Source organism: Mobula hypostoma, chromosome 2 (assembly GCF_963921235.1).
Source record: "Mobula hypostoma chromosome 2, sMobHyp1.1, whole genome shotgun sequence".
Taxonomy (NCBI): domain Eukaryota; kingdom Metazoa; phylum Chordata; class Chondrichthyes; order Myliobatiformes; family Myliobatidae; genus Mobula; species Mobula hypostoma.
Window position 1 is genome coordinate 14,734,880 of NC_086098.1, and position 24,345 is coordinate 14,759,224.

The 24,345-nt window shown below is 39.0% G+C and overlaps 1 protein-coding gene across 2 annotated transcripts in view; it reads left to right on the forward strand.

Moving 5' to 3' along the window:
* Positions 1 to 24,077, forward strand: part of LOC134338109 (histone deacetylase 2-like) — a 68,664-nt gene extending 44,587 nt beyond the window's left edge. For both annotated transcript variants that reach the window (XM_063033659.1, XM_063033665.1), the window contains 8 exons: positions 645 to 737; positions 856 to 964; positions 1,090 to 1,230; positions 2,293 to 2,401; positions 8,856 to 8,986; positions 11,721 to 11,873; positions 17,096 to 17,153; positions 20,950 to 24,077. In XM_063033659.1, the coding sequence (XP_062889729.1) occupies positions 645 to 737; positions 856 to 964; positions 1,090 to 1,230; positions 2,293 to 2,401; positions 8,856 to 8,986; positions 11,721 to 11,873; positions 17,096 to 17,153; positions 20,950 to 20,977 (822 nt within the window). In that variant the 3' untranslated portion in view covers positions 20,978 to 24,077. The remainder of the gene's footprint in view (positions 1 to 644; positions 738 to 855; positions 965 to 1,089; positions 1,231 to 2,292; positions 2,402 to 8,855; positions 8,987 to 11,720; positions 11,874 to 17,095; positions 17,154 to 20,949) is intronic.
* The last annotated feature ends 268 nt before the right edge of the window (positions 24,078 to 24,345 follow it).

The window sequence follows — 24,345 nt, forward strand, 5'->3', positions numbered from 1 at the left end:
CTGTGTGACTTTGAAGTCTTGACTTGGGTTTTAGCCAGGTATCGTAGTGATCACAACAATTCTGCTACAATCCGCAGACTCGCACGATGGCTCAGCAGATTATGTTGTGGTGCCACCATCTGCCATATGGTGAGACAGTACTGCAGTGGCATCTGTAGTTTAAAAAAAAATCAGTTAGATTGTCTAAGGATGCATACATCCAGGTGGTTTGGAAGTGTTTTGAGTTTGCATTCAAAACCTGAAACAATCTACTCTGCTACCTAAACTTTTTATTATTCAAACTGCAATCCTTAAAGAATGTAAAGAAAAAAGATAGTATAGCAATGTTTTTGCAGCAATGAACATCTCTTGACTTCATTGCCTCTTTCGTGACTTGTGTCAAAAATTTATTAAGAAATTTATTGAGTCAAACCTAACAATTAACAGAAAAGTTATAAAGAGATGTAAGATATGTTTGGAGTTGCCATGATCCAGAGTCAAAATAGTCAAGGAAACATTATGAAAATATAAATAGATGAATATAATCTGAAGATAATATTTTGATATACAGATGTTTTGTGCATGAAAAGTGATGGAATTGCATCAGTAATGATTCTGTCCCAAATTATGACTGATTTCAGATTTTGTCTGTCTTTTACCAATAGGACATAGGGGCAGGCAAAGGTAAATATTATGCTGTTAACTTCCCATTACGAGATGGAATTGATGATGAATCTTATGAACAGATATTTAAGCCAGTAAGTTTCTTGAATATTCTTCTATCTTTGTAGGTATTTAACTTTTCTGCGATTGATCATGCATTATAAATTGTACTATTTAGTATAAAGAGCTGACTTGTTCTACTTTTTAATGCAGATTTTGACTAAGGTTATGGAAATGTACCAACCCAGTGCTGTTGTACTACAGTGTGGAGCTGATTCATTGTCAGGAGATAGACTTGGATGTTTCAATCTCACACTAAAGGGTATGTGCACATTTACCATATGTTGTAATGAATTCTCATGCATACCTTCATTATTGAAAGACACAGCATGCTCTTAATGGTTTTTAGAGGACACCATTTTAGATTATTACTCTTCGTTGCAATAGGTCATGCTAAGTGTGTGGAATTCATGAAGACTTTCAACTTGCCCCTCCTGATGCTTGGAGGAGGAGGATATACAATCCGCAATGTGGCTCGGTGTTGGACATATGAGACTGCTGTAGCACTGGATACAGAAATCCCAAATGGTAATTATTGCACACAAAAGAATTTTATTAGTCCTAACTCTGAGCTTGTGAACTTGAAGCAAAAAGCTTACTTGTTTACTTTAATGATTTCAGTAGGATCCCCGATGATACTGAACACATAAGGAAAATTGGTACAAAACTTGCATAGCTTGAAGTATCCATTCTGGAAATAAAGCTAGTTTAATCAGAAGATAATACATTTTTGTCTGCAGGATAAAATTTAAATATATTCTCAATTTATTGGCACTTAATCTTAGACTTTCTCAGAAGTGCAAATACTGTTGATGCCCTTCATAATTTAAAAGTTTTATTAGATTAATGTTCTAATTTTGTTTGTAGAGATAAGGACCTAAGACCATCTATTCTTTATTAATAACCTCTCAATTCTGACATCTGGGGCGGCACAGTAGTGTAGAGGCTCGCACAATGCTTTATAGTACAGACAACCGGGTTCAATTCCCACCGCTGCCTGTTCTCCCCATGACCATGTTGGTTTCTTCCGGGTGCTCCAGTTTCCTCCCACAGTCCAAAGATGTACCTGTTGGTAGGTTAATTGGTCATTTAAAATTGTCCCATGATTAGACTCGGATTAACTCAGGGATTGCTTGATGACATGGCTCGAAGAACCAGAAAGGCATATTCCACGCTGTATCTCAATAAGTAAGTAAGTCATCTTTGTGAATATTTTTCACATTTTCTTCTGCTTTTATATCTCTTAGAGACTAAATGTTTTTGTCGCTCTTAGTCACTTTTGAGTTAATGTAATGTAAGCAACTTAAAATGTCATCTCCATGCCTTGCTTCACAATGCTCTATGACTTGCTCAGTGTATCTAGCATTTTCTATTGTCAATTCAGATTTCTACCATCCACAATATTTCTCCTGTTTTTCAAATCAAATTTAGCACAGCTTATTTGATCCTCAGTTATATTCCTGTAGTAAAAAAGAATTCCTTCTTTACCCTTGTTATTAAATAATCACATTAATATTACATTAGTAATGTTGTCATGTATTTTAGTTGCTCTCATAATCTAAAACTTGTATTCTTATTTTCCTAAATTAGAATTACCATATAATGACTATTTTGAGTACTTTGGGCCAGACTTCAAGCTACACATCAGTCCTTCCAATATGATGAACCAGAACACACTGGAATATATGGAAAAAATTAAGTAAGTATTGTAATCTTACAGTAGGTCAGAAGCACAAGGGATGAATCCTGAATTCCGGTGTTGGCCGTATTGACTTTAGGTGAAAGCTATTCCTGAAGCTCCTCACATCTCCGTTCTTCAGATTATACTATCCACCTCCTTGGCACCTCCAAGCTTTTAGATCAGCTAATTTTTTGGGCAGGGAGCCCTTCAAGCCACAGCTATGCGTGCTGTGAAATTAAGATTTCTAAGTGTGCAAGGTAATGCACTGTCATGATACAGCAATCTCTTGATCTAGTATTAGTTAATGTAAAAAGCTTCTGATAATAGACACCAAATAATGAGACACCATAAAATGAGAAGCAGATATTGGTAGGTCTTAACTTAGATATATCCAATTAATTTGCAAATCGACAGTGTATTTTTGCATTGCCTGGGACAATGGTATTTCAGATTTAGGAGGTATTTAGACTTCTGAATCTATCATTACTTCTTTCACTTCATTTACTGTTTTATCAATTTATGTCTCAATAAACAACTTTAAATCAGAATCAGGTTTCATACTGTAGCCCTCCCAGCCAGCCTCAGGATCACTCGGCTCGCTGTCGTCTAGGGAGACAGCCCTCGGCCCCGTCAAACTGGGTAATCAGTTTGTGTGGATGCTGTGTGATGTACCCCACCCCGCCCAAATAACAGACAATACACCAGATCCGATTAAATGATTTACAGTTTATAGATATTACTGGAACTATATAATTAATAGAGAATAAAATATAAAAGGAAAATAAAAGGTGCCACACTTATCAAAGTTCAGTCTCTTCGTGCACAAACAGTTGGAGCTCAGGACCCTTCTTCTTCACCCTGCAACCCCTCGGACCACCTCGACCAGCCGCCTGGGACCAACAACGGTGGTCGACCAGATGCTCCACACGAGTCTGTCTCCGTTTCCTCTCCTCGCTGAACGCCCCGCTCGGGGTCCGACCCCGTTAGCAGACTCACAACACCTGGTCCATCCTCTGTCTCCCTCTCCCGCCTTCTCCCCCAAAACCCCGCGCATACAGTATCTTACAGACACACCAAAGCATAACAACTATCGCAGTTGGTTCATTTGTCCTGTTATCGATAGATAATCCAAAACAAACTGCTAGCGGGAAGGACTTTCTCAGCGGTTAACATAACAAAGAAGCCCTTTCAATTATAACATAACAGAGAAGTCATTTTAATTAGACTACACAGTGACGTGACATAAAAAAAGAAACCCCTTACAATACCACCGGCAAATGTTATGAAATTTGTTAACTTTGTGGCAGCAGTACAATGCAATACGTAATAATAGAGGGGAAAAAATCTGAATTATAGTATGAATGTATATTAAATTGTTGAATAAGTAGTGCAAAAATTGCATTAGTATAACACCAATTTTAAATATCTTTTTTTTTAAATAATGCAAGCAAATTTCCTGAATTACTTTGGTAAAATGGGAGGAAGTTAAGCCTTGTGTATCTAAAAGTAATTTTTCTCCATTTATGTTTTGCTGTAGAAATCCCCTTGAATACCCAGGTACCATGAGTAACTTACGTGCTTGAATAGTCAAAAATAAAATTTTGCATAATCAGTCTGTTAATTCTTCTTGGTCCAAGCTAGAAATTTGAATATTTGCCAAGTGAATTGAAAAGATAGTTGCTGAGGCACACTTGGGTGTTAATCATTATGTCTAATGTTGCTTCAGAGACTTGCCTTTGCATAATATAAATTAATGAACACTTCATTTTTTTATACTCTGCAATTAGCAAGCTACTGGTCATTCTTACTTGACTTTGCGTGACTGAGTATGCACATTCTAATCCAAAACCTGATGGGATAAATGCTGGTGTTTCTGCTATCTCTGTTTACAAGTATGAGCAGAACTTCACTGAGCTTCTGACTCAGTCCCTGGTGCTGAACTTTTGTGATTACAACAGACATTGTGTTTGTTCATTAATGAACTGTTTATTGATTCCGTTCTCTGGAGAAACATGTTCAGTCTGAACACATCAGCATTTTAACAGCTTTCATCTCCCTACTTGTCTTTCAGTATATGACTTCTATCTTTAAACCCTTAAATATTAAATGAGCACCATTTCAAGTATTTTTCCTTGAGAATATTGTTAAAGGTCTTGTAATGTGTCAGTACTGAAAAGTTGAGTTAACAGACTTGACTTGCCCAAATGGCTGACACTTCGATGCATTACCGTAAGACTGCTGGACTGTCTGAACTGTGCGAATTGTCTAATGAGATGAGATGTTAAAATAAGCTCACTTTTCTCTCAGATTAGTATAAAAAGAAATCCACATAGTACTATTGAAAAGAAAGGAAGTGGGGTTAACTTTGGTGCCCTAGGTGGGAGGGGAGGCCCTTTGTCCTTTGAACCCTCTCCAACCTCAACACATTCGTGACACTATTCCATCTGCCAGCTCCTTTGCACGTTCTCCTAATTGTGCTACGAGTTCGTCCACCTTACTCGTAATGCTACGTGCATCTAAATATAGCACCTTCAGTCTTGCATTCTTTGCCCTTATGAATTTTGCCTCTGTGGTACATCTTAACTCTTTGTTCTGCTTGCACTTATCTTTGCTCTGTCATTGGCTTGTCCTTCCTTACATTACATTATTGCATTACATCATATACTTTAAACCTGCTGGCTCATCCTCAGTTCTATCATACTGGTTCCCATCCCCCTACCTTAATAGTTTAAACCACTCCCAACTGCTCTAGCAAACCTACCTGCAAGGATATTGGTCCCCCTCGGATTCAAGTGAACCTGTCCCTTTTGTACATGTCACACCTGCCTCAGAAGTGGTCCCAATGATCCAGAAATCTGAATCCCTTTCCCCTGCTCCAATTTTTCAGCCACACATTTATCCACCACCTCATTTTATTCCTGTCCTCGCTGTTGCGTGACACAGGTGGCAATCCCGAGATTACTACCCTTCAGATCCTGCTTCTCAGCTTCCTTCCTAACTCCCAGTATTCTGTTTTCAGGACCTACATGTCATGGTAGAGAGAACGTGCAAACTCCACATAAACATTGACTGAGGTCAGGATTGAACCTGTCTTTCTGGCTCTGTATGTCAGCCACTCAGCTAGCTACACCACTGTGCTGTCCCTATTTAATCCCTGCTCAATTTTTAAAAAAAATTCTGTTTGTGGAAGGTAGCTGTGTCTAAGTTTTCTGCGTCTTCCCTTCAAATGAGTAGTGTCTGCACTTTATAAATAGTTAATTAATTGTAAAGCAGACCGAAAGGGGCATCAAAGACGCCATGTTGTATCTTTAATATTTTAATTGGAGTTTTGATCAACGTAGATTTTTAAGAATGAAGGTCAGAGAAATTGAAAGAATTATAGAAGGATTTCCAGAGTTTAGGAACATGTCAGCTGAAGGGGTAGCCATAATTGATAAAGCTCTGAAGGTAAGAAACAAAATTATGAGGGATATAGACAGGGTAAATGCAAGCAGGCTTTTTCCACTGAAGTTGGATGGGACTACAACCAGGGGTCATAGGTTGAGGGTGAAAGATGAGAGGTTTAAGGGGAGCATGAGGGGAACTTCTTCACTGAGAGTGTCATGAGAGTGCAGGATGAACTGCCAGTACAAGTGGTGCTTGCAGGTCCAATTTCAACGTTTAAGAGAAGTTTGGAAGGTATATGGATGGTTGAGGTATAGAGGGAAATGGTCCCAATGAAGGTCGATGGGATTAGGCAGTTTAAATGGTTCGCCACAGACTAGATGGGCTGAAGGGCCTGTTGCTGTGCTGTACTTTTCTATCTCTCTATGACTAAATGCTCCTCCACCTGGGCGTTGGTAAAATAATGTATTAGTTACTGGATTGGTAATTCAAGAAGACAGAATAAATGTCTGGAAGAATAACTTCACATCCCACTATGACATCTGGGAACTAAGATATGATTATTTGAATAAACATTTTTTTTTTAAGAGTTGTAGTCAGTAATTATGATCATAAAACCTCCCAGAGATCTGCCAGCCAAAATTGATCTGGCTAATATGTGACTCTGGAGCCACAACAGTTTATTTGGTTCTTGACTGCATTTTGAAATGCTCTTGCAGGCCTCTCGGTTGTGTCAAAACATAATGAAACTAGGTGGACGACCTGGATGGATTTAGCAAAGTGCATTCAAGTCAGTTTGGTCTTGCAAATCCATGTCCTGAGCAGTTAGAGCCTGTGTCTAAATTGGGAGAGCATCTCAAAATCCATTCAACCAACAAACTGCTGCTGTGAGCTCAGAATTGTTGTGACTTCATAATCCCTTGGTGTGTCCTTTCCCTTGCAAATAATTGCATTTTTTTATTGTTGACTCAAGGTAACGTTACTTGAGCGTCAGGTGAAATATGGCTAAAAAAGCCACTGCTGATTAAAGATTGAAGGTTGCCTTTGCTTGTTGTATGTACGTTATAGCATAGCGATATACGTTATTTACGTAAATGATCAATGCAGTCTGAGGGTGTGCTGAGGGCAGCCCGCAGGTTTCAGTGTGCTCCCATCGTGCAGGCTCCCAATTTACTAACCCTGTGTGGGGGTGGGGGGAACCAGAGTACTGGCTCCAGTACGCTGGTTCCATTTGTGAATCCGTACTTTCCCATGTTGAACGCTACTTGGAAGAAACACTGAGAATAGTTCAGGGCAGAATGCACTGGATGGGTGGTTGGAATAGACTTCTTTGTTCATGACTGATAACTAAGTTGGCCACATACTGAGGGACATTGTTGCCAGAACTGATCCATAACAGATGGCGAGCAAATTATTTCTAAGGTTAAAATTAAATGATGTTATCCTCATCATTCTTCCTTTCAAAAGCAGGTCTGCCAGTAACTGTCATACAAGTGCCCAGCATAACTCAAGGTGGAAAAGTGCAATTTTTATAATGAGGACATCCATCATCATGTTACAAGACATTTTGTGTGTCAAATAAAATGTACTCATCCCAGATCTATATACCAGCTTCAATCTTGGCAACCTGCCCCATCTACCTATTCTGACTTCTCCCTTCCTTTTCAGTTGTGATGAAGGGACTTAGCCCAAAAGGTCTACTGTTTATTTCGTTCCAAAGTTGCTGCCTGACCTGTCAAGTTCCTCCAGTGTTGGATGTGTTACTCTGGATTTCCAGCATTTCTTGAGTTTTCACTCTGTGCATCGATGAGGCACTTGAAGTAGTTGTGATCGTCTACCAGATGTGTCATATGGATGATTTGGCTCAGGCTGTAAGAGCTTTGATTTTACCCAGTTCCATTCACTACATATGAAGAAATGATTGAGGATAGTCTATAGAATTTAATATTTTGCTCAGTCCATCCAAGGTACAACAGTAGGTCAATAATATTGACATTTACTTGAAATTAAGCCAGATATATCCTGTAAACAGAAAACTGATCAAATCCCATCAGTCTATTTCAGAAGATTAGTTGAAGGTGTCCTTCACTGTTCTTGCTCACCAATTACTTATTGATTATCAGTTTAGATTGTACTGTGATGTTTTAGTTGATCTAATTACACTCTGAATTCAATATAGGCAAAAAATAATTCATTCTCTGCTCTTCCACCTGCACTGAGAGTGGCAAGTATATTAGGGACATTTAAGAGACTCTCAGGTAGGCATGTGGTAAGAGGGTTATGGAATGGGTTAGAGGGAAGGAATTTATTGATCATGGAGTAAATTAAAAGGGTGGCGCAACATCATGAGCCAAAGGGTCCATACTGTGCTGTATTGTTCTATGGTATTGTGATATATCATCAATGATTAACATAAAGTGGAAATCTCTGCTGGGGCCCAAGCTTTCTCCAATGGTATCCTATGATAGATTTCATACATCCTGGGAATTTATCAACTTTTATGTTTTATGTGATATCTATCATCTCCTCCATCTTAATACTGCAGACAGGACCTCCCTGAACTCACTGTGTTTAAAGTCCCTCTCCTTAATGAAGAGAGATGGAAGGTATTCACTTAAGACCTTGCCCCAAGTCCTCTGGCTTTACTCTTTCTCTAATTGCACTCATGCTGCTGATAATATTTAGAGAGTAATCTTATTTGCAAAGGATATCTCATGAGCCTTTTTCACCGTCTTAATTTATTCCCTGAGTTCTCTTCCACTCTCTATTTCTCAAACCCTTGCTCAATTTCAGTTGCTTATACCTGTCGTCTTTCTTTTAATTTCTGATCCATATCCTTTATCATTCAAGATTACCTAATCTTGCCATTTTTACCTTTCAACCTTACTGGAACATGTTGACCACAAACTCTTACTAAATCTCTTTTAAAAGATTTACCCCCAATTTAATACATTAATTTGAGGGTCAACCTTATCCCTTTTCCGTAACTATCTTGTTTCTTTTCTATGGCTGCCACAATATTAAATGGTAGTTATTGTTCAGTTATTCTTGAAGTAATTTAGCATTTGTGTAATTTGTCTTTTCACAGACTGCGTTTATTTGAAAATCTACGCATGCTACCACATGCTCCTGGTGTCCAAATGCAGGCAATCCCCGAAGATGCTATTCAGGAAAATAGTGGTGAAGAAGAGGAGGGAGATCCTGACAAACGAATTTCAAGTTAGTCGTAGTCTGCCTACGTTTTACAATTGCGTTCATTTGTGATGAGACCTGATTGGTGGCGGAGAGTTCAGTAGTCTCATGCCCGGGGTGGTGTGGAGGGGTGGGGGCGGTGGAAGAAGCTGATTCCCATCCTAACAGTTCTTGTCCTAGGCCACAGTACATCCTGCCTGATGGTAGGGGGTCGAAGAGATTATAGGACAGATGGGAGGGATCATTGACAATGCAAAGGGCCCTACACAGGTATCACTTCTGATAAATATCTCAGATGGGTAGAAGACAGGCCCTGATGATCATATCATAAGTGTCCAGAGAATCATAACCAGATAAATAAAATCCAAGATGGACATACAAGAAAAAGATTTTTTTTTAAATTCCTTTGAAGTGGAGTTATCCTTCAAAGCGATGGACATGAAAAGGCGGTCTGCTGTAGCAAGGAACCTGAATTGTTGAAAATGCAACCACCTTCAGGTTGAATGTGCAAAAGGAAAAGTGTTTTCCCAAGAGATCTACATCACCCAGGAATATTCTGTTTTCCAGTTCCTGTTCATACAAGTTGTGGTACATGTATACAACTGTTGTATGTGGTACATGTATACAACTATTGTATGCTGTTGTTTGGCTTCTAGAAGTGTACAGGCTTCTAGAAGGAAAGACATCCTTGCCATTGAGGGAGTACAAAGATTGATTCCTGGGATGGCAGGACTTTCATATGAAGAAAGACTGGATGAACTGGGCTTGTACTCGTTGGAATTTAGAAGATTGAGGGGGGATCTGATTGAAACGTATAAAATCCTAAAGGGATTGGACAGGCTAGATGCAGGAAGATTGTATGTTGGGGAAGTCCAGAACAAGGGGTCACAGTTTGAGGATAAAGGGGAAACCTTTTAGGATCGAGATTAGGAAAAACTTCTTCACACAGAGAGTGGTGAATCTGTGGAATTCTCTGCCACAGGAAACAGTTGAGGCCAGTTCATTGGCTATATTTAAGAGGGAGTTAGATATGGCCCTTGTGGCTACGGGGATCAGGGGGTATGGAGGGAAGGCTGGGGCGGGGTTCTGAGTTGGATGATCAGCCATGATCATAATAAATGGCGGTGCAGGCTCGAAGGGCCGAATGGCCTACTCCTGCATCTATTTTCTATGTTTCTATGTAAAACTTGTGAATACTGCAACAGTGCTTACAATGTACATGAGGTATCCAGGAGTAAAAGGTATACTTTGGTTTAATGTATTAGGAATTTGATTACTGCTTTTCAGCTTTTAGATGCTGAAAAGAAAACAGTATTTTGCCCAAAATAAAATGCTTCATGTGGCTGTGTACTGAGTATTACACACCGGAAAGGTTTTGATTGAAAGGTTTGGCCTGAAATGTTAACCAACTGGAGTACAGAAAGGAAAAGTTATTTAAGGTCCTATTTTTTTTTCCATTCGTTTTTTGTTAAAGAATAATAAGTATTACAAGAATGAAGACTTAGAGTATAAAATGTGACATAAATCTATGAAAGATAGACAAGCAGCTTAGTTCTTAGATTTAACAATTTTGAAACCAGCGACACACCCTAGTATAAACACAAGAAATTCTGCAGATGCTAGAGGAACTCAGCATCGAGAGGATATACTAGAGGAACTCATAAAGTTGAGCAGCATCTATGGAGAGGAATATCTTATTTGGGGTGAGATGTACAAATTCATAAATTATTTGACCGAGGGTAAATTATGCTAATCACAAAGGTGAGGAAAGAGGACCGGGTCGAGACAACAGAGACTTATGGAGAAGAGGAGTACGGTGGGTAATAAAATGGATGAGTTCACGGCACTAGCCAGGAGTCAGAGAACATTTCGGGAGTGCAATGTTATGTGTTTCACTGGAACGTGGCTGCACGAGGACATACCCGATCAAAACTTCTCCATGGACGGCTTCCAGACCGTTCGGGCTGACCGGAAGTGCACTGAGAGCGGTAAGCGTAAAGGAGTTGGGTGCTTACTGTTCTGGTTAACAACAGATGGTGCAATCCGGGTCATATTACAATCGAGGAACGTGTTTGTAGACCGGATATTGAACTTGTTGGACTTCGGCCATATTCCACCGAGATACAACACTGGGCGTCACAGGAGGTCGTTCCTGCCTGTGGCCGTCGAACTTTGCAGCTCCTCCCGTGGAGGGTCAGACACCCTGAGCCAATAGGCTGGTCCTGGACTTATTTTCCATCTGGCTTAGTTTGCATTTTGTTGTTTGATTGTTTGTGGTTTTTGTATTGCTATATTTATGCTCTATTCTTGGTTGGTGCGGCTGTAACGAAACCCAATTTCCCTCGGGATCAATAAAGTATATCTATCTATAAACATACAGTAACACTTGCATTGGTTGCGCTGAAGAATTTGGGTTACTTATATATACAAGTGCCTTTTATTTTAAATGTTTAATTGTTTTAATTATTATAAGTACTACTTAACTGGCAGTAAGATGTAGTTTCCTACAATGACAGACTATGAGAGAACATCAGAAGATTTTACATGCAAATTGTATGATTGGAACAAGTTGAAGTGAACTTTATTAAAAATGATTGTTTACTGAATAATTTGAAGTGTAGAAAAAGTGCTTTGGATTTGTAAAAGGAGTGCGATAAAAGGTTTTTCTTTTGCATGTATATATTTAAATGTTTATTTGAAAGGATACTAAAAATATATTGATATAGAACTGGGGCAGTTGATCCTTTTTGTTCAATTGCAGTCCGAGCATCTGATAAGCGAATAGCACGTGATGATGAATTTTCTGACTCTGAAGATGAAGGAGAAGGAGGCCGGAGAAATATTACACACAACAAGAAATGTACTAAACGAGCGAGAATTGAAGAAAAGAAAGAACCAGAAGAGAGAAAACTAGGTGAGTACTCAAACATAAAAGCAACCCAAATGTGTAGAATTCAAATATATGTAGGTTTTTCCCTCAATGCCTACATTCAGACTTTCCATGACCGCAAGACAGAAGTATACGGTAAGACCAAGCCTCAGGCAGTGAAGTTTGGGGTCCCACCACAGGACAGTTCTGGCCTCTATCTGCCGACACAGCCATATTTCACTCTGTTAATTTATCTATTAAAGGCTGTTTAAATGATTTTTATTAATTATATAACTAATAATTGCGTAATCAGGTTTTAAAAATCTATGAACCTACTACAAATTAGTTAAAATATTAATATGAAGTAAAATAAAAATGCTGAAAATTTAATTACAAGGTGAAAGCCAGGGAATTTTTAAATTAAGGGTGATAAACTATTTAAATAAATAGAAGGCTGGATGTGAAATGCATGCAGTCTTCTCTGCTTTTTGGAGTTACTTCTGGAATCATTGATGAGCCCAGCAGTAAAGTGTGGGGTCAGTTGCATTGATACCTGACCTGTGGCATAATGCAATGTTAACATTAATTTCAAGAGACCTAGAACATAAGAGTAAAGATGTAATACTGAGGTTTTATAAGGCACTGGTCAAGACTGTACTTGGGAGTATTTTGAGCAATTTTGGGCTCCTTAGCTAAGAAGGATGCGCTGGCATTGGAGAGGATCCAAAGGAGGTTCACGAAAATGATCTTGAGAATGAAGGAGTTAATGTATGAGGAGCTCTGGGCCTGTACTTGCTGGAGTTTGGAAGAATGAGGGGAATCTAATTAAAACATACAGAATATTGAAAGACTTAGAGTGGATGCAGAGGGGATATTTCCTATAGTGGAGAAGTCTAGGACTCAGAACATCACTTTATAACAGTGATGAGGAATTTCTTTACCTAGAGGGTGATGATTCTGTGAAATTTATTGCCACAGGTGCCTGTGGAGGCCAAGTCATTGGATATGTTTAAAGCAGAGGTTGATGGGTTCTTGATTAATAAGGGTATCAAAGGTGACGGGGAGAAGGCAGGAGAATGGGGTTGAGAGGGATGATTAATGACCCAAATTGGAATAACAGGGGAGAATTATCGGGCAGAATGGCCTAATTCTGCTCCTACATTTGTGGATCTTAAGTTAAGATGGTGTTGAGTGTTGGAAGGCCATCTGTGCCAGTTGCTCATTGTATTGCTGCCCTCTCCCCTCCCCCCCGCCCCAGCAGACTTAATCTGGACTATTAGGTCTGTTCAAATGGGTGACAGACAATTACTAGAAAAGAAAGAAGGTAAAAGATACAAAGAAGGTGTAGGTAACTGAAATTGGAAAATATTGATCCAGTTACTTAGTTTGTGTAAGCATTATTGCTGAATTGCCATTTGTGCTCTAATTATCATGATTTGTTGTCAGAATTGATTTTAGTTTTTAATATCTATTTATAAAATAAGTGTGGGTGAGTGAAAAGGCAGAGGCTGGTTCGATCTGTAATATCAAGCAAAATGGATGCATTACCGCTGTGGTTACTTTCCATACTTGTTAATTTCCATAGGACTATGGTAGGCCACTCAGCCTATCAAGTTCACAACATTAGTGATAAACCTAAATCTTCCCTGTTTCCTCATGTGGATGTTAAAAAGTGACAATCAGCTGGAGGAACTCAGCAGATTGAGGAGTATCTGTGCGGGCTGTGAAGGAAGGTAGTCGTTGGTATTTCAGGTTGGAATCTTGAATCAGGAGTGAGGGCATAGAGGAGGCATGGCTATTATTTGACAGGAGAGATTCTAGCATCTCCAATCCCTTGCGTCTTTTACTAATACTTTGAAGCACAGGTTTTAATCATAAGATTATAAGACATAAGAGCAGAATTAAGAAATTCTACCCATTGAGTCTGTTCCACCATTCTATCATGGCTGACTTATTACCCCATTCTCCTTCCTTTTCCATGTAACCTTTGATGCCCTGACTAATCAAGAACCTATCAGCCTCCACTTTAAATATACTCAATGTGTTTTCCTCCACAGCCTTCAGTGGCAATAAATTCCACAGATTCATTACCCTCTGGCTGAAGAAATTCCTCCTCATCTCTATTCTAAATGGACGACCCTCTAGTCTGAGGCTGCGCCCTCTGGTCCTAGACTCACCCGCTACAGGAAACATCCCCCCTGTGTCTGCTCTATCCAGAACTTTTAATATTCAGTAGCTTTCAATGAGCTTCCCCCATCCCATCCTCAATCTTCTAAACTTCAGCAAGTACAGGCCCAGAGCCATTAAAATGCTTCTCATATGTTAACCCTTTCATTCCCAGAATCATTTTTGTAAACGGAATCATTTATCATTTTTGTAAACATTCTCTGAACCCTCTCCAATGCCAGCACATCTTTTCTTAGATAAGGGGCCCAAACTGCTCAGAATACTCCAAGTGCAGTCTGACCAGTGCCTTATAAAGCCTCAGCATTACATCCTTGCTCTTATATTCTAGTCGTCTTGAAATGAATGCGAACATTGCATTTGCCTTCCTTACCAACGACTCAACCTGCAAGTTAACCTTTAAGGTGTCCTGCACAGGATTCCCAAGTCCCTTTGCCCTTCTGACTTTTGCCCACTGACACTCTTGAATTTCTGGCATACTGCTAGTGCTTTCTATAGTGAAGACTGACACAAAATACATTAACTTCCTCTGCCATTTTATTGTTCCCCCATTACTACCTCTCCAGTGTCATTTTCCAGTAGTTCCAGTATCCACTGTCATTATTTTGCTCTTTATATATTTGAAAGTAGTTTTTGTATCCTCTTTTATATTATTGGCTAGCTTCCCTTCATATTTCATCATTTTTCTCCTGATGGCTTTTTTAGTTGCCTTCTGTTGGTTTTTAATAGCTTCTCAATCCTCTATAATTTGCCCTTTCTTTTGCTTTCATGCTGTCTTTGACTTCCCTTGTCAGCCATGGTTGCCTCATCCTTGCTTTAGAATACTTACTCATTTTGGAGATGTATCTATCCGAATTGAACCCAGAAACTACAGCCATGTTGTTCTGCCATCATCCCTTCTAGTCTCCCCTTCCAATCAACTTTGGTCAGCTCCTCTCTCATGCCTCTGTAGTTTCCTTTACTCCACTGTAATACTGATATATTTGACTTTATCTTCTCCCTCTCAAGCTGCAGGGTGAATTCTATAATATTATTATCACTGTCTCCCAAGGGTTCCTTTACCTTAGGCTCCCTAATCAAATCTAGTTCATTTCACAACACCCTTTCCGGAATTGCCTTTCCCCTAGAGGGCTCAACCACAAGCTGCTCTAAAAAGCCATCTTGTAAGTATTCTACAAATTCCTTTTCTTGAGATCCAGCACCAACGTGATTTTCTCAATCTACCTGCATATTTAAAATCCCCCATGACTATCATAACATTGCCCTTTTTACATGCCTTTTCTATCTCCCGTTGCAATTGATACCCACATCATGGCTACTATTTGGAGGCCTGTGTACAACTGCCATCAGAGTCTGTTTATCCTTGCAGCTTCTTAACTCTACCCAACAGGATTCTTCATCTTCTGATACCGTGTCACCTCTTTCTAAGGATTTTATTTCATTTTTTATCAACAGAGGTACCCCACCTCCTCTGCCTACTGGCCTTTTCTTTTGATACAAGGTATATCCTTGGATGTTTCTCGAAAATGTCTTGATAATGTTTGTTCCTCAGATAACACTACTAAAGGAGACTATCAGCTCACTAACGCCCAGGGAAGCTGAAGATATATTTCTGAAAATTCTCAAGTAGACAAGTACCTAAATGAATAGTGATTGTCTAGAAATTGCACACATTATTAAATGACTGATCTTATCCAGTCCCAAGAATTCATTAGGCATGCTGTTCTTCAAATATTATCAATAGAGACAAAGAATGAGAGTGCAGCGAAATTCTCCTGAATCTTTATAAAACACTGGTTGAGCTTCAACTGGAGAAGTATGTTTTTCTGCTCACCACATTATAGAAAGGATGTGAAAACCTCCATTGAAAGGCCTAGATAAGTGGACATGGAGAGGATGTTTCCGATAGTGGGGGGGGGGAGGGTGTCAAGGACCAGTGGGCACATCCTCAGAGTAGAAGGACTCCCTTTAGAACAGAGATAATGAGGAATTTCTTTAGCCAGGCAGTGGTGAATATGTGGAATTCATTGCTACAGGCGGCTGTGGGGACCAGGTCATTGGATAGGTTTAAAGCGGAGGTTGATAGGTTTTTAATTAGTAAGACAGCAAAGTTTATGGGGAGAAGGCAGGAGAATGGGGTTATGAAGAAGAATAAATCAGCCGTGATGAAATGATAGAGCAGACTTGAAGGGCCAAATGACCTGATTCTGCTCCTATGTCTTAATGGTCTAAAAACAATGGAGAAGATTCAGTAAAGATCTATAGGAATGTTTCTTGAGATGCACAGTTACAAAGATAAATTAGACAGGCTGGGGTGATTTCCTTTGGAGAAAGGAAGGCTGAAGGAAGATTTGATAGAATAATGAGAGTATATAATAAGTGAGTGTTCCCTCAGGTAAAGTGTTTGAGAATTAGAAGTACAGGTTTAAGATAAAGAGGAAGAGAAGTAAAACTGGTGTAAGGGGCACTTGTTTTATGTAACATAAATTGGAATATGAGATGATGATCAGGTTATATGAGAGGAATTCGGCCCATCTTGTCTGATCTTTGAGGGAACTGGATACATGCGTGCTGGAGAGAAAATTGCAAGGCAACAGAGAAAGTGCTGCTACTTGGAACTAGAATGTGGTGCAGATAGAGGGCCATCAAAGAAATGATGGGCCAAATTCCTGTCATAAACTGTAGCAATGTTGTGATTCTATGTTACACTCTAGGATATCCAAAGATATTAGGAGTAGATTTCTTTTGCTTTTGTGATAATCTTTATGCTTTATGCTTGTGAGGTAAATCATCTCTTCCCTTTGAAGTGTAAATCATTTGAATTACAATTTATTAGTTACCTATTAACTGAAGAAAGTTTTCTCAATCGATTTATGCTGTGAAGGAAAATGGCAGCATTTAGTTTTCATACAGATTGAGAACTGTAATTCCTTTGCAATAAAATGTCTTTTTTTATGAAAACAATTATTTGATAGCACTTTGGAGACTGCAAGTAGTTGCAAGAACCACATACCATCAGGGGCATACTTAAATTTCATCTCTTAAGTTTCTGCAGAATCTAATAATGCTTGAACTGTTTTCAGATACCAAAGAGGAAGACATATCTAAAGATAGCAATACAGACATAACTGATACAAAGGGGTAAGTTAGATTGCTGTGTGCATAATATTTGAAATTAACAACATTCATTGGAAATAACATGACTCAAGTGAAAAGCAAAGGGACTAAACTCTTTTGTTGAATTTAATTGAGGCCCAGGTGCTGTATGCTTGGTACTTCATCTGACTACTTTTGAATAATTGGAAGTTAATTGTAAATGTCTTCATTGTTTTTGAAGTTGAAGCCACAAACTAATATGAGTGCTGAAACTGTAGGAGGTAGCTGTTCCAGGGCTTCCAGCTTCTGACCTCTTCATTGTCCTCCACTAGATGTTGTATTGTTTTTACATTGTGGAAGAACAGTGTCTGGCTGAGCATTAGTCTGCTGCTTCTTTGCTGGTTAGTCATAGAAAACTATAACAGAAACAGGCCCTTTGCCCCATCTAGTATATGCCAAACTATTAATCTGCCTAGTCCCATTGACCTTTTTCCGGACCACAGCTCTCCATAACCCTCGCATCCATGTACTTATCCAGATTCTGAAGTGTTGAAATCAAACCCACATCCACCACTTATGGTGGCAGCTTATTCCACATTCCCACCACTCTCTGAGTGAAGAATTTCCTCCTCATATTCCCCTTAAGCATTTTACCTTTCATCCTTAATCCATGACCTCTAGTTGTAGTCTCACCCAACCTGAGTGCAAAAAGTGTGTTTGAATTTACCCCGATCTATACCCCTCATAACGAGATATACCTCTGTAAAATCTCCTACATTCTGGGGAATAAACTCCTAACCTAAACCTTTCCCTATGACTCTGGTCCTCAAATCCTGGCAACATCCTTGTAAATTTTCTCTGTACCCTTTTAATCTTATTGACATCTTTCTTCTATCAGAACTACACACAGTACTCCAAATTAGGCCTCACCCTTGTCTTATGCAATTATAACATAAATTCCCAGGTCCTTTCCCCAGCACATTGTTTTATGAAGGTCATTGTGCCAAAAGCTTTCTTTACGACCCTACCAACCTGTGACGCCACTTTCCATGAATTATGGGTCTGTATTTCCAGTTCTCTTTGTTCTACCAAGCTCTTCAAGTGCTCTATCATTTACTGTCTAAGACCTACATACCCTGGTTGGTCCTACCTAAGTGCAACACCTCGAGCTTGTCCGCATCAAATTCCATCTGTATTTTTCAGCCTATTTTTTTTCTGCTGGTTCAGATCCCACTGCAAGTTTTGATAGTTTTCCTTGCTATCCGCTACATCCCCCCCCCCAACCCTGGTGTCATCCGCAAATTTGCTGATCCAGTTAAAAGACAGTATCATCCAGATCATTGATAGAGATGACAAACAACAAAGTACACAGGATTGATCCCTGCAGCACACCACTAGTCACAAGCCTCCAGTCAGACAGGCAACCCTCTACTACCGCTCTCTGCCTTCTTCCTCAAAGCCAACATCTAATCCAAGTTTCTACCTAATCTTGAATGCCAAACGACCGAATCTTCTTGACCAGCGTCCCATGTGGGATATTGTCAGATGCCTTGCTAATGTCCATGTGGACAACATCCACTGCCTTGCCTTTATCAACTTTCCTGGTAACTTCCTCAACTGTATGATTGGTTAGACACGACCTACCATGCACAATGCCAATTTTGACTATCCCTAATTGGACCCTGTATGTCCAAATACTTGAATATCCAGTCCCCTAGAATACCTTTCAAGAACTTTCCCAGTACTGATGTCAGGCTCACCAGCCTATAATTTCTTGGCTTATTCTTAGAGCCTTTTTCAAACAACATAAGCTATTCTCCAGCACTTCACCAGTAGCTAAGGATGTTTTTAATATCTCTGCTAGGGCCCCTGCAATTTCTGCTCTAGCGTCCCTCAGGGTCTGAGGGAACATCTTGTCAGGCCTGGGGATTTATCCACCCTAATTTGTCTCTAGACAGTAAACATCTCTCTAATCTGTATAGGGTCCACGACCTCGCTGCTGCTTTGCCTCACTTCTGTAGACTCTGTGACCTTCTAAGTAAATACAGTTTCAAAAAATCAATTTGAGATCTATCCCATATCTTTCGGCTTCACACATTGATTTTCCAGTGGACTAATTTTGTCCCTTGCTATCTTTCTGCTTTTAATATATCTGAGAAGCCCTTAGGATTCTTCTTCACCTTGTCTGCTAGAGCAACCTCATGCCTTGTTTTACCCCTGCTGATTTCCTTCTTGAGTGTTCTCTTGCATTTCTTGTGACTAAAACCTTGATTTTTGAGAGATATTGACACCCTGCTTAGGAAAAAGGAGATGCACAGCAGGTACAGGCAGAGAGGAACAAATAAGGTTCTTGAGGAATGAGTTGATGCTTATTATTCAGAGTTGTACAGCTCTGTGGGTTCTGTTTACTTGCAAAATTTGTGAAGAAGGACACAAAGCACATAGGTCCTGCACTTAATAAAGTGGCCACTAAATGTATGTTCATGGCCGTCTGCTTCTGTTGCCCATTCAAGATTGGACATGTGTGTTCAAAAATGCTTTTTGCACACCACTGTTGTAACACACGGTTATTTGAGTTGCTGACACTTTCCTGTCAGCTTGAATCAGTCTAGCCATTCTCTGATCTCTTTTATCAACAAGGCGTTTTTGCCCAGAGACCTGCCGCTCAGTGGATGCTTTTTATTTTTCACACCAATCTCTATAAACTCTAGAGACTGTTGTGTGTGAAAATCCCAGGAGATCAGCAATTTCTGAGAAACTCAAACCACCCCGTTTGGCACCAATAATCATTCCACAGTCGAAAGTCACTTCGATCCCACTTACATTTCTTCCCCATTCTGATCTTTGGTCTGAATAAAGGCTGATGTATACTACACTGTACTCTACGCGAACCCTATGCCGTAGCCTAACACGCACCTCTCCCAAAATGTAACTACGCATCGCAGCGACGCGGACCGCATCACTGTGATTGGTCTGCTTGGTAGCGTTGCATTTCCTCCTAGGCTGCAATAGCTTGCCATTGGGCGACTGAAGAGCAGAGATGGAACTCTGGCTGCAGTGCTTTCCATAAAGCTTTACAGACCTCCGAAATTATGGAGGACCCTGTGCTTGACACCAGTTTGTAGCTAGCTGCTACAGCCTGTTGACTTCCACCTGAAGCTAAAACTCGAATAGCGATTGCCAGTCTCTGAGTATACTGTGCGTACACTGATGCGATATGAATGGTTGGAGACGATGAACCAAATCGTCAAATCTACCTGCCAACATCTGAAAATATTTGAAATGCATGTCCTTGTCCAAGTCTCTCAGTGGCTGGACAAGCAGAGAAAATCCACCCTCCTTCCGTTTCAGTCGCCATTGTTTGAAGCTTGAGTTTCTTTGCGTTGAGTTTCAACACAAAGAAACTCAACGCAGTGGCATAGAAACACCACCACCAACTAGCGTTCTGGCGGTGAATTGCAGAGCGACGCAGACACACCAACGCACAGGTATAGATGCTCACAACAGCATAGCCCACTTGCGCAGGCTACAGTGCAAGCTAGTACACACAAGTATAAATCAGCCTGAACATCTGAACCTCTTAACCATGTTCACGTGCTTTTATTCATTGAATTGCTGTCACAGGATTGGCTGATTAGATATTTGCATTAATGAGTAGGTGTATCCAATAAATTGGTCACTGAGTATATTACTATGATTTTGTCTGTAAGAAAATAGAATAGAAGTTTTAGAAAGTTTTAGAAAGTTGTAGAATTCATGTTCATTTTTTTCTTATCATTCAGTGCTTGCATTCCGATATACAAGTTATCAGAACTGGCTAATAATATGACTTCTCTTTCAGGATCAGGTCTGAGCAAACCATTAAATAGAATGTGGAAAAAGCTGTAAAAGTCCTTCAGTTTAGGTAGCATCTGCGAGAGAGAAGCGGTGTTTCCATGTCAGATCAGTGAACTTTCGTCAAAATGGATGAACTTTGGAGCCCACTAATGCAGCAAACGGAGGTCATATCCCAAAGTAACAGCTCTGCTTTTGAAGGCTAAAATCTTTTTATACTTTTTCAAGTGGACCACATATTTATTTCAAAACCAGGTCAGCTTTTTTCTTGACATTCCGAAAAACAAGTACCAATAGTCCTAATTATGAAACTGAAAGAAACGTTTAACTTTAAAAACCACCTTACCGATATTGCAAATAATAGCATTTGTAATTAATGTTTTTTTAACCAAACAATTTTGCTTATAACTGAGCTATCTGTTACTTTGTTAAAACTTTTTACTATCTTTTACACAAATTTGTAATTAAATGTTGTTACATAACTGAATAGTGCAGAAGTGAGTGTGTGTGTGTGCGTGTGTGTGTATATGTGTATGTGTGATATGGAAAGGTATTTACTCGATGACAAATGTAAAGCACCACCATGATTTCTGTTTTGCAACTTGATGGCATCTTCAAGACAAAACTATTCAAGCTTTTACTTAGCATAACAATACAAGAACATTCTGTTTGTAGACACCAATTTCAAGTTAAAAAGCCACCTACTTGATCAGGTATTTTAAGGATTAGAACTAAATAGAATGAAAGGACTAATGGAATTCTGTTTTGTATGTGACTGGTGCTGATGCAGAGAATTCGTCAGCTTTCTGTGTAGGAAAATCATTTGACAAGAAAAATATTAGTTTTCCAGGTAATTTATTTTCCAGTCATTTATTTTGCTGCTATGGTGTGGGGGCAGGGGTAGGGGGTGGGTGTAGGGGAAAAGGTAATCTAAGGTTCCGAGCATTTAATAAAGTTTGATCGTCCTTTCCTCACAATCTAAAATCTCCTGTTACTGAGTTCTTCACCTCCTTCTGGCTTCCCCGACCCCCTCTCAGAATTCCTCAATATCAAACTTAAGTGGGTTCCAAGACTTTTCAGTATCCTGCCATTTTGATTTTGGTTGGGTAGTGGTAGGCAGATTTGCACTTCAGTACAGTTCAATAATGTACTGTTTTATTTTATTGTGAATTATATATGATCTAATTTAGCAGAGCCTCAGTGTTTTGCTCTTCGAAGGGCTATAATATGATCCTTGCTGTTTATGTGATGCACATGCTAAGTTAAAGTCTAGAAGTATCCTCCAGAAATTGCCTTGCCAATCAAATGCCTTGATTACTATGAATTTACTGACTTACCTCAGAAAGAGTTGGTAATTGTCCACCTGCTGAACCACATGATGTCTTAATTGCTGTAAAATACCTTCGGCATTGCAGATAACTTTTTACAAGCTTGGAGTCATATTTGTTCTGTTAAGAGTTTTTTTTTAAAAAAAGGTAAATATCTTCTATTTACTTTGTTTTTATTTTTCATGTCTATCTATTCCATTCACCTCTTTGTTTTCCAATTGTGTTATTCAATTAAATATTCTAACTGATATTAAGTTCCGTTTCTGACTTCTCATTAATCATTCTTCAGTATGCTTGAGGAAATGCACAGAAGTCCTGTTGAAACCACAGTGTTTTCAGATGACTTGTTGACAGCAGCATGCTTTGCAAAAACACTTTAGAAAGTCAATAGGCAAGTTCATGGCTAATGAGTGGCAGTGCTGGTAAAAAAAAACATTAGCTTCAGAATTAGTACTATAGAAATAGTTACAGATTTCCACTTTTCGTGCACAGTTGGGATTTATTGAAAATCTTTTACATTACATTTCATTACGACATTACTAAAATATGAAAAGTTTACTAGGTTCGAATCCAATTGATAGGAATGGATAGCGCTACTTTTTTTTTTCCAGTTTGGAGTTTCAAGCCCTTTCGTGTTCTCTTTTCCCAGAAAAAAATATGGTCAATTTGTCCTCAGAGAAAAGGTAAAGAACATTTGTAAGACCCTAAATGTTTTTGTCTGGAATGTTCTGTTTCTCAAGATATCAGCTTGCTTAGCAAACACCTGAAGCTCCTATTTTAATTAATATTGAAATATATTTGAAAATGATGCCTAAAGTTAAAAATTGAAGTAGAATTTAACATTTGTGTTGTCGTTGCACATATCTCCAGTATCTGCCATAATGGAGTGCTCTGCTAATAATGCCTTTTGTTTTCAAGTAGTCTCATCAAGTGAATATGAAACACAACCAGGGTCTCAGGTTCAAGTGTAGATTATCCAAATGGGAATTTAGCATTAAGATTCCTACTATCTAAAAATTCGATCTAAACAATAATTCTGTGCGCTTCAGAATTCTGAATATCATTTCTGCAGTTATTAAAAATGGTTGAGGAAAAAAAAATAAAATTCATTTAGCATTCCAGTTGTGTTGTATGTGCCAACACTGCAAAGATCTATAGCCCCTTGAGGATATGGAATGTGATTACCAGAGAACAAGGAGCACAAGCAGTGTTGGGTCATTAATATTGTAGTGACTAGACGGAATGCCTTCAGTATATTCTCATTATATCTACATTATACTGTGAAAATACCTCACTGTACACAGACATAAGAAATAAAATTCACTTTTTCTCTTGCTGGTTCCAATTAAAGTGATTGATTTCTGATCCACGTCTTTCAAATGACTTGTATTTCAGTGAAAAGGCCATTTGGATTTGTGTTAAAAGAATATCTGCAGTGTGCAAAATCGAACAAGGCAACAGAAATTTATAAACCAATGTTCAGTAACTAATTGATGTGGCCAAGTTTAATATTTCCCAAAATCCTATACAGATTTTTTTTTTGTTTCTAAAAATTTATACCAAGATTCAGGGAAGATAGTTCAAAAAAAATAATGCCATGCCTGACGAATAATGGTAGAATTTCTCTGTGGGTTATAAGTGCTCTTTTCAGTTTGATATCTTTTATATTCCGTATTTTCATCTGTTCTTTCTTGTTGCCATTTGAGCAATTTAATTTGGTGCGATTTGTAAGGTTTTTTTGTGTGGGGGAGTTGGAGTTTAATGTTCTTGCAGTTTGCATGATTTGTTTTTCTGCGTGGGAGGGGATGGTTTGATGATCATTTTGCTGGTTGGCACGATTTGCTAGTTTTTTTTATGCACGGAGGTGATGTTTTTCTTTGATTTCAATGGTTTGCTTTGTTTTGTAGCTATCTGGAGAATCTCAGAGTTGTATACTGCATACATACTTTGATAATAAATGAACCTTCAAAATACTATGACTATTATTGTGCCTGAATGCAATTTTAGAATTTATTTGGAATTGGCTCTGAATATGTGGATTTGATGTTAGTCAAAATGGTTCAATGTGCCATTTA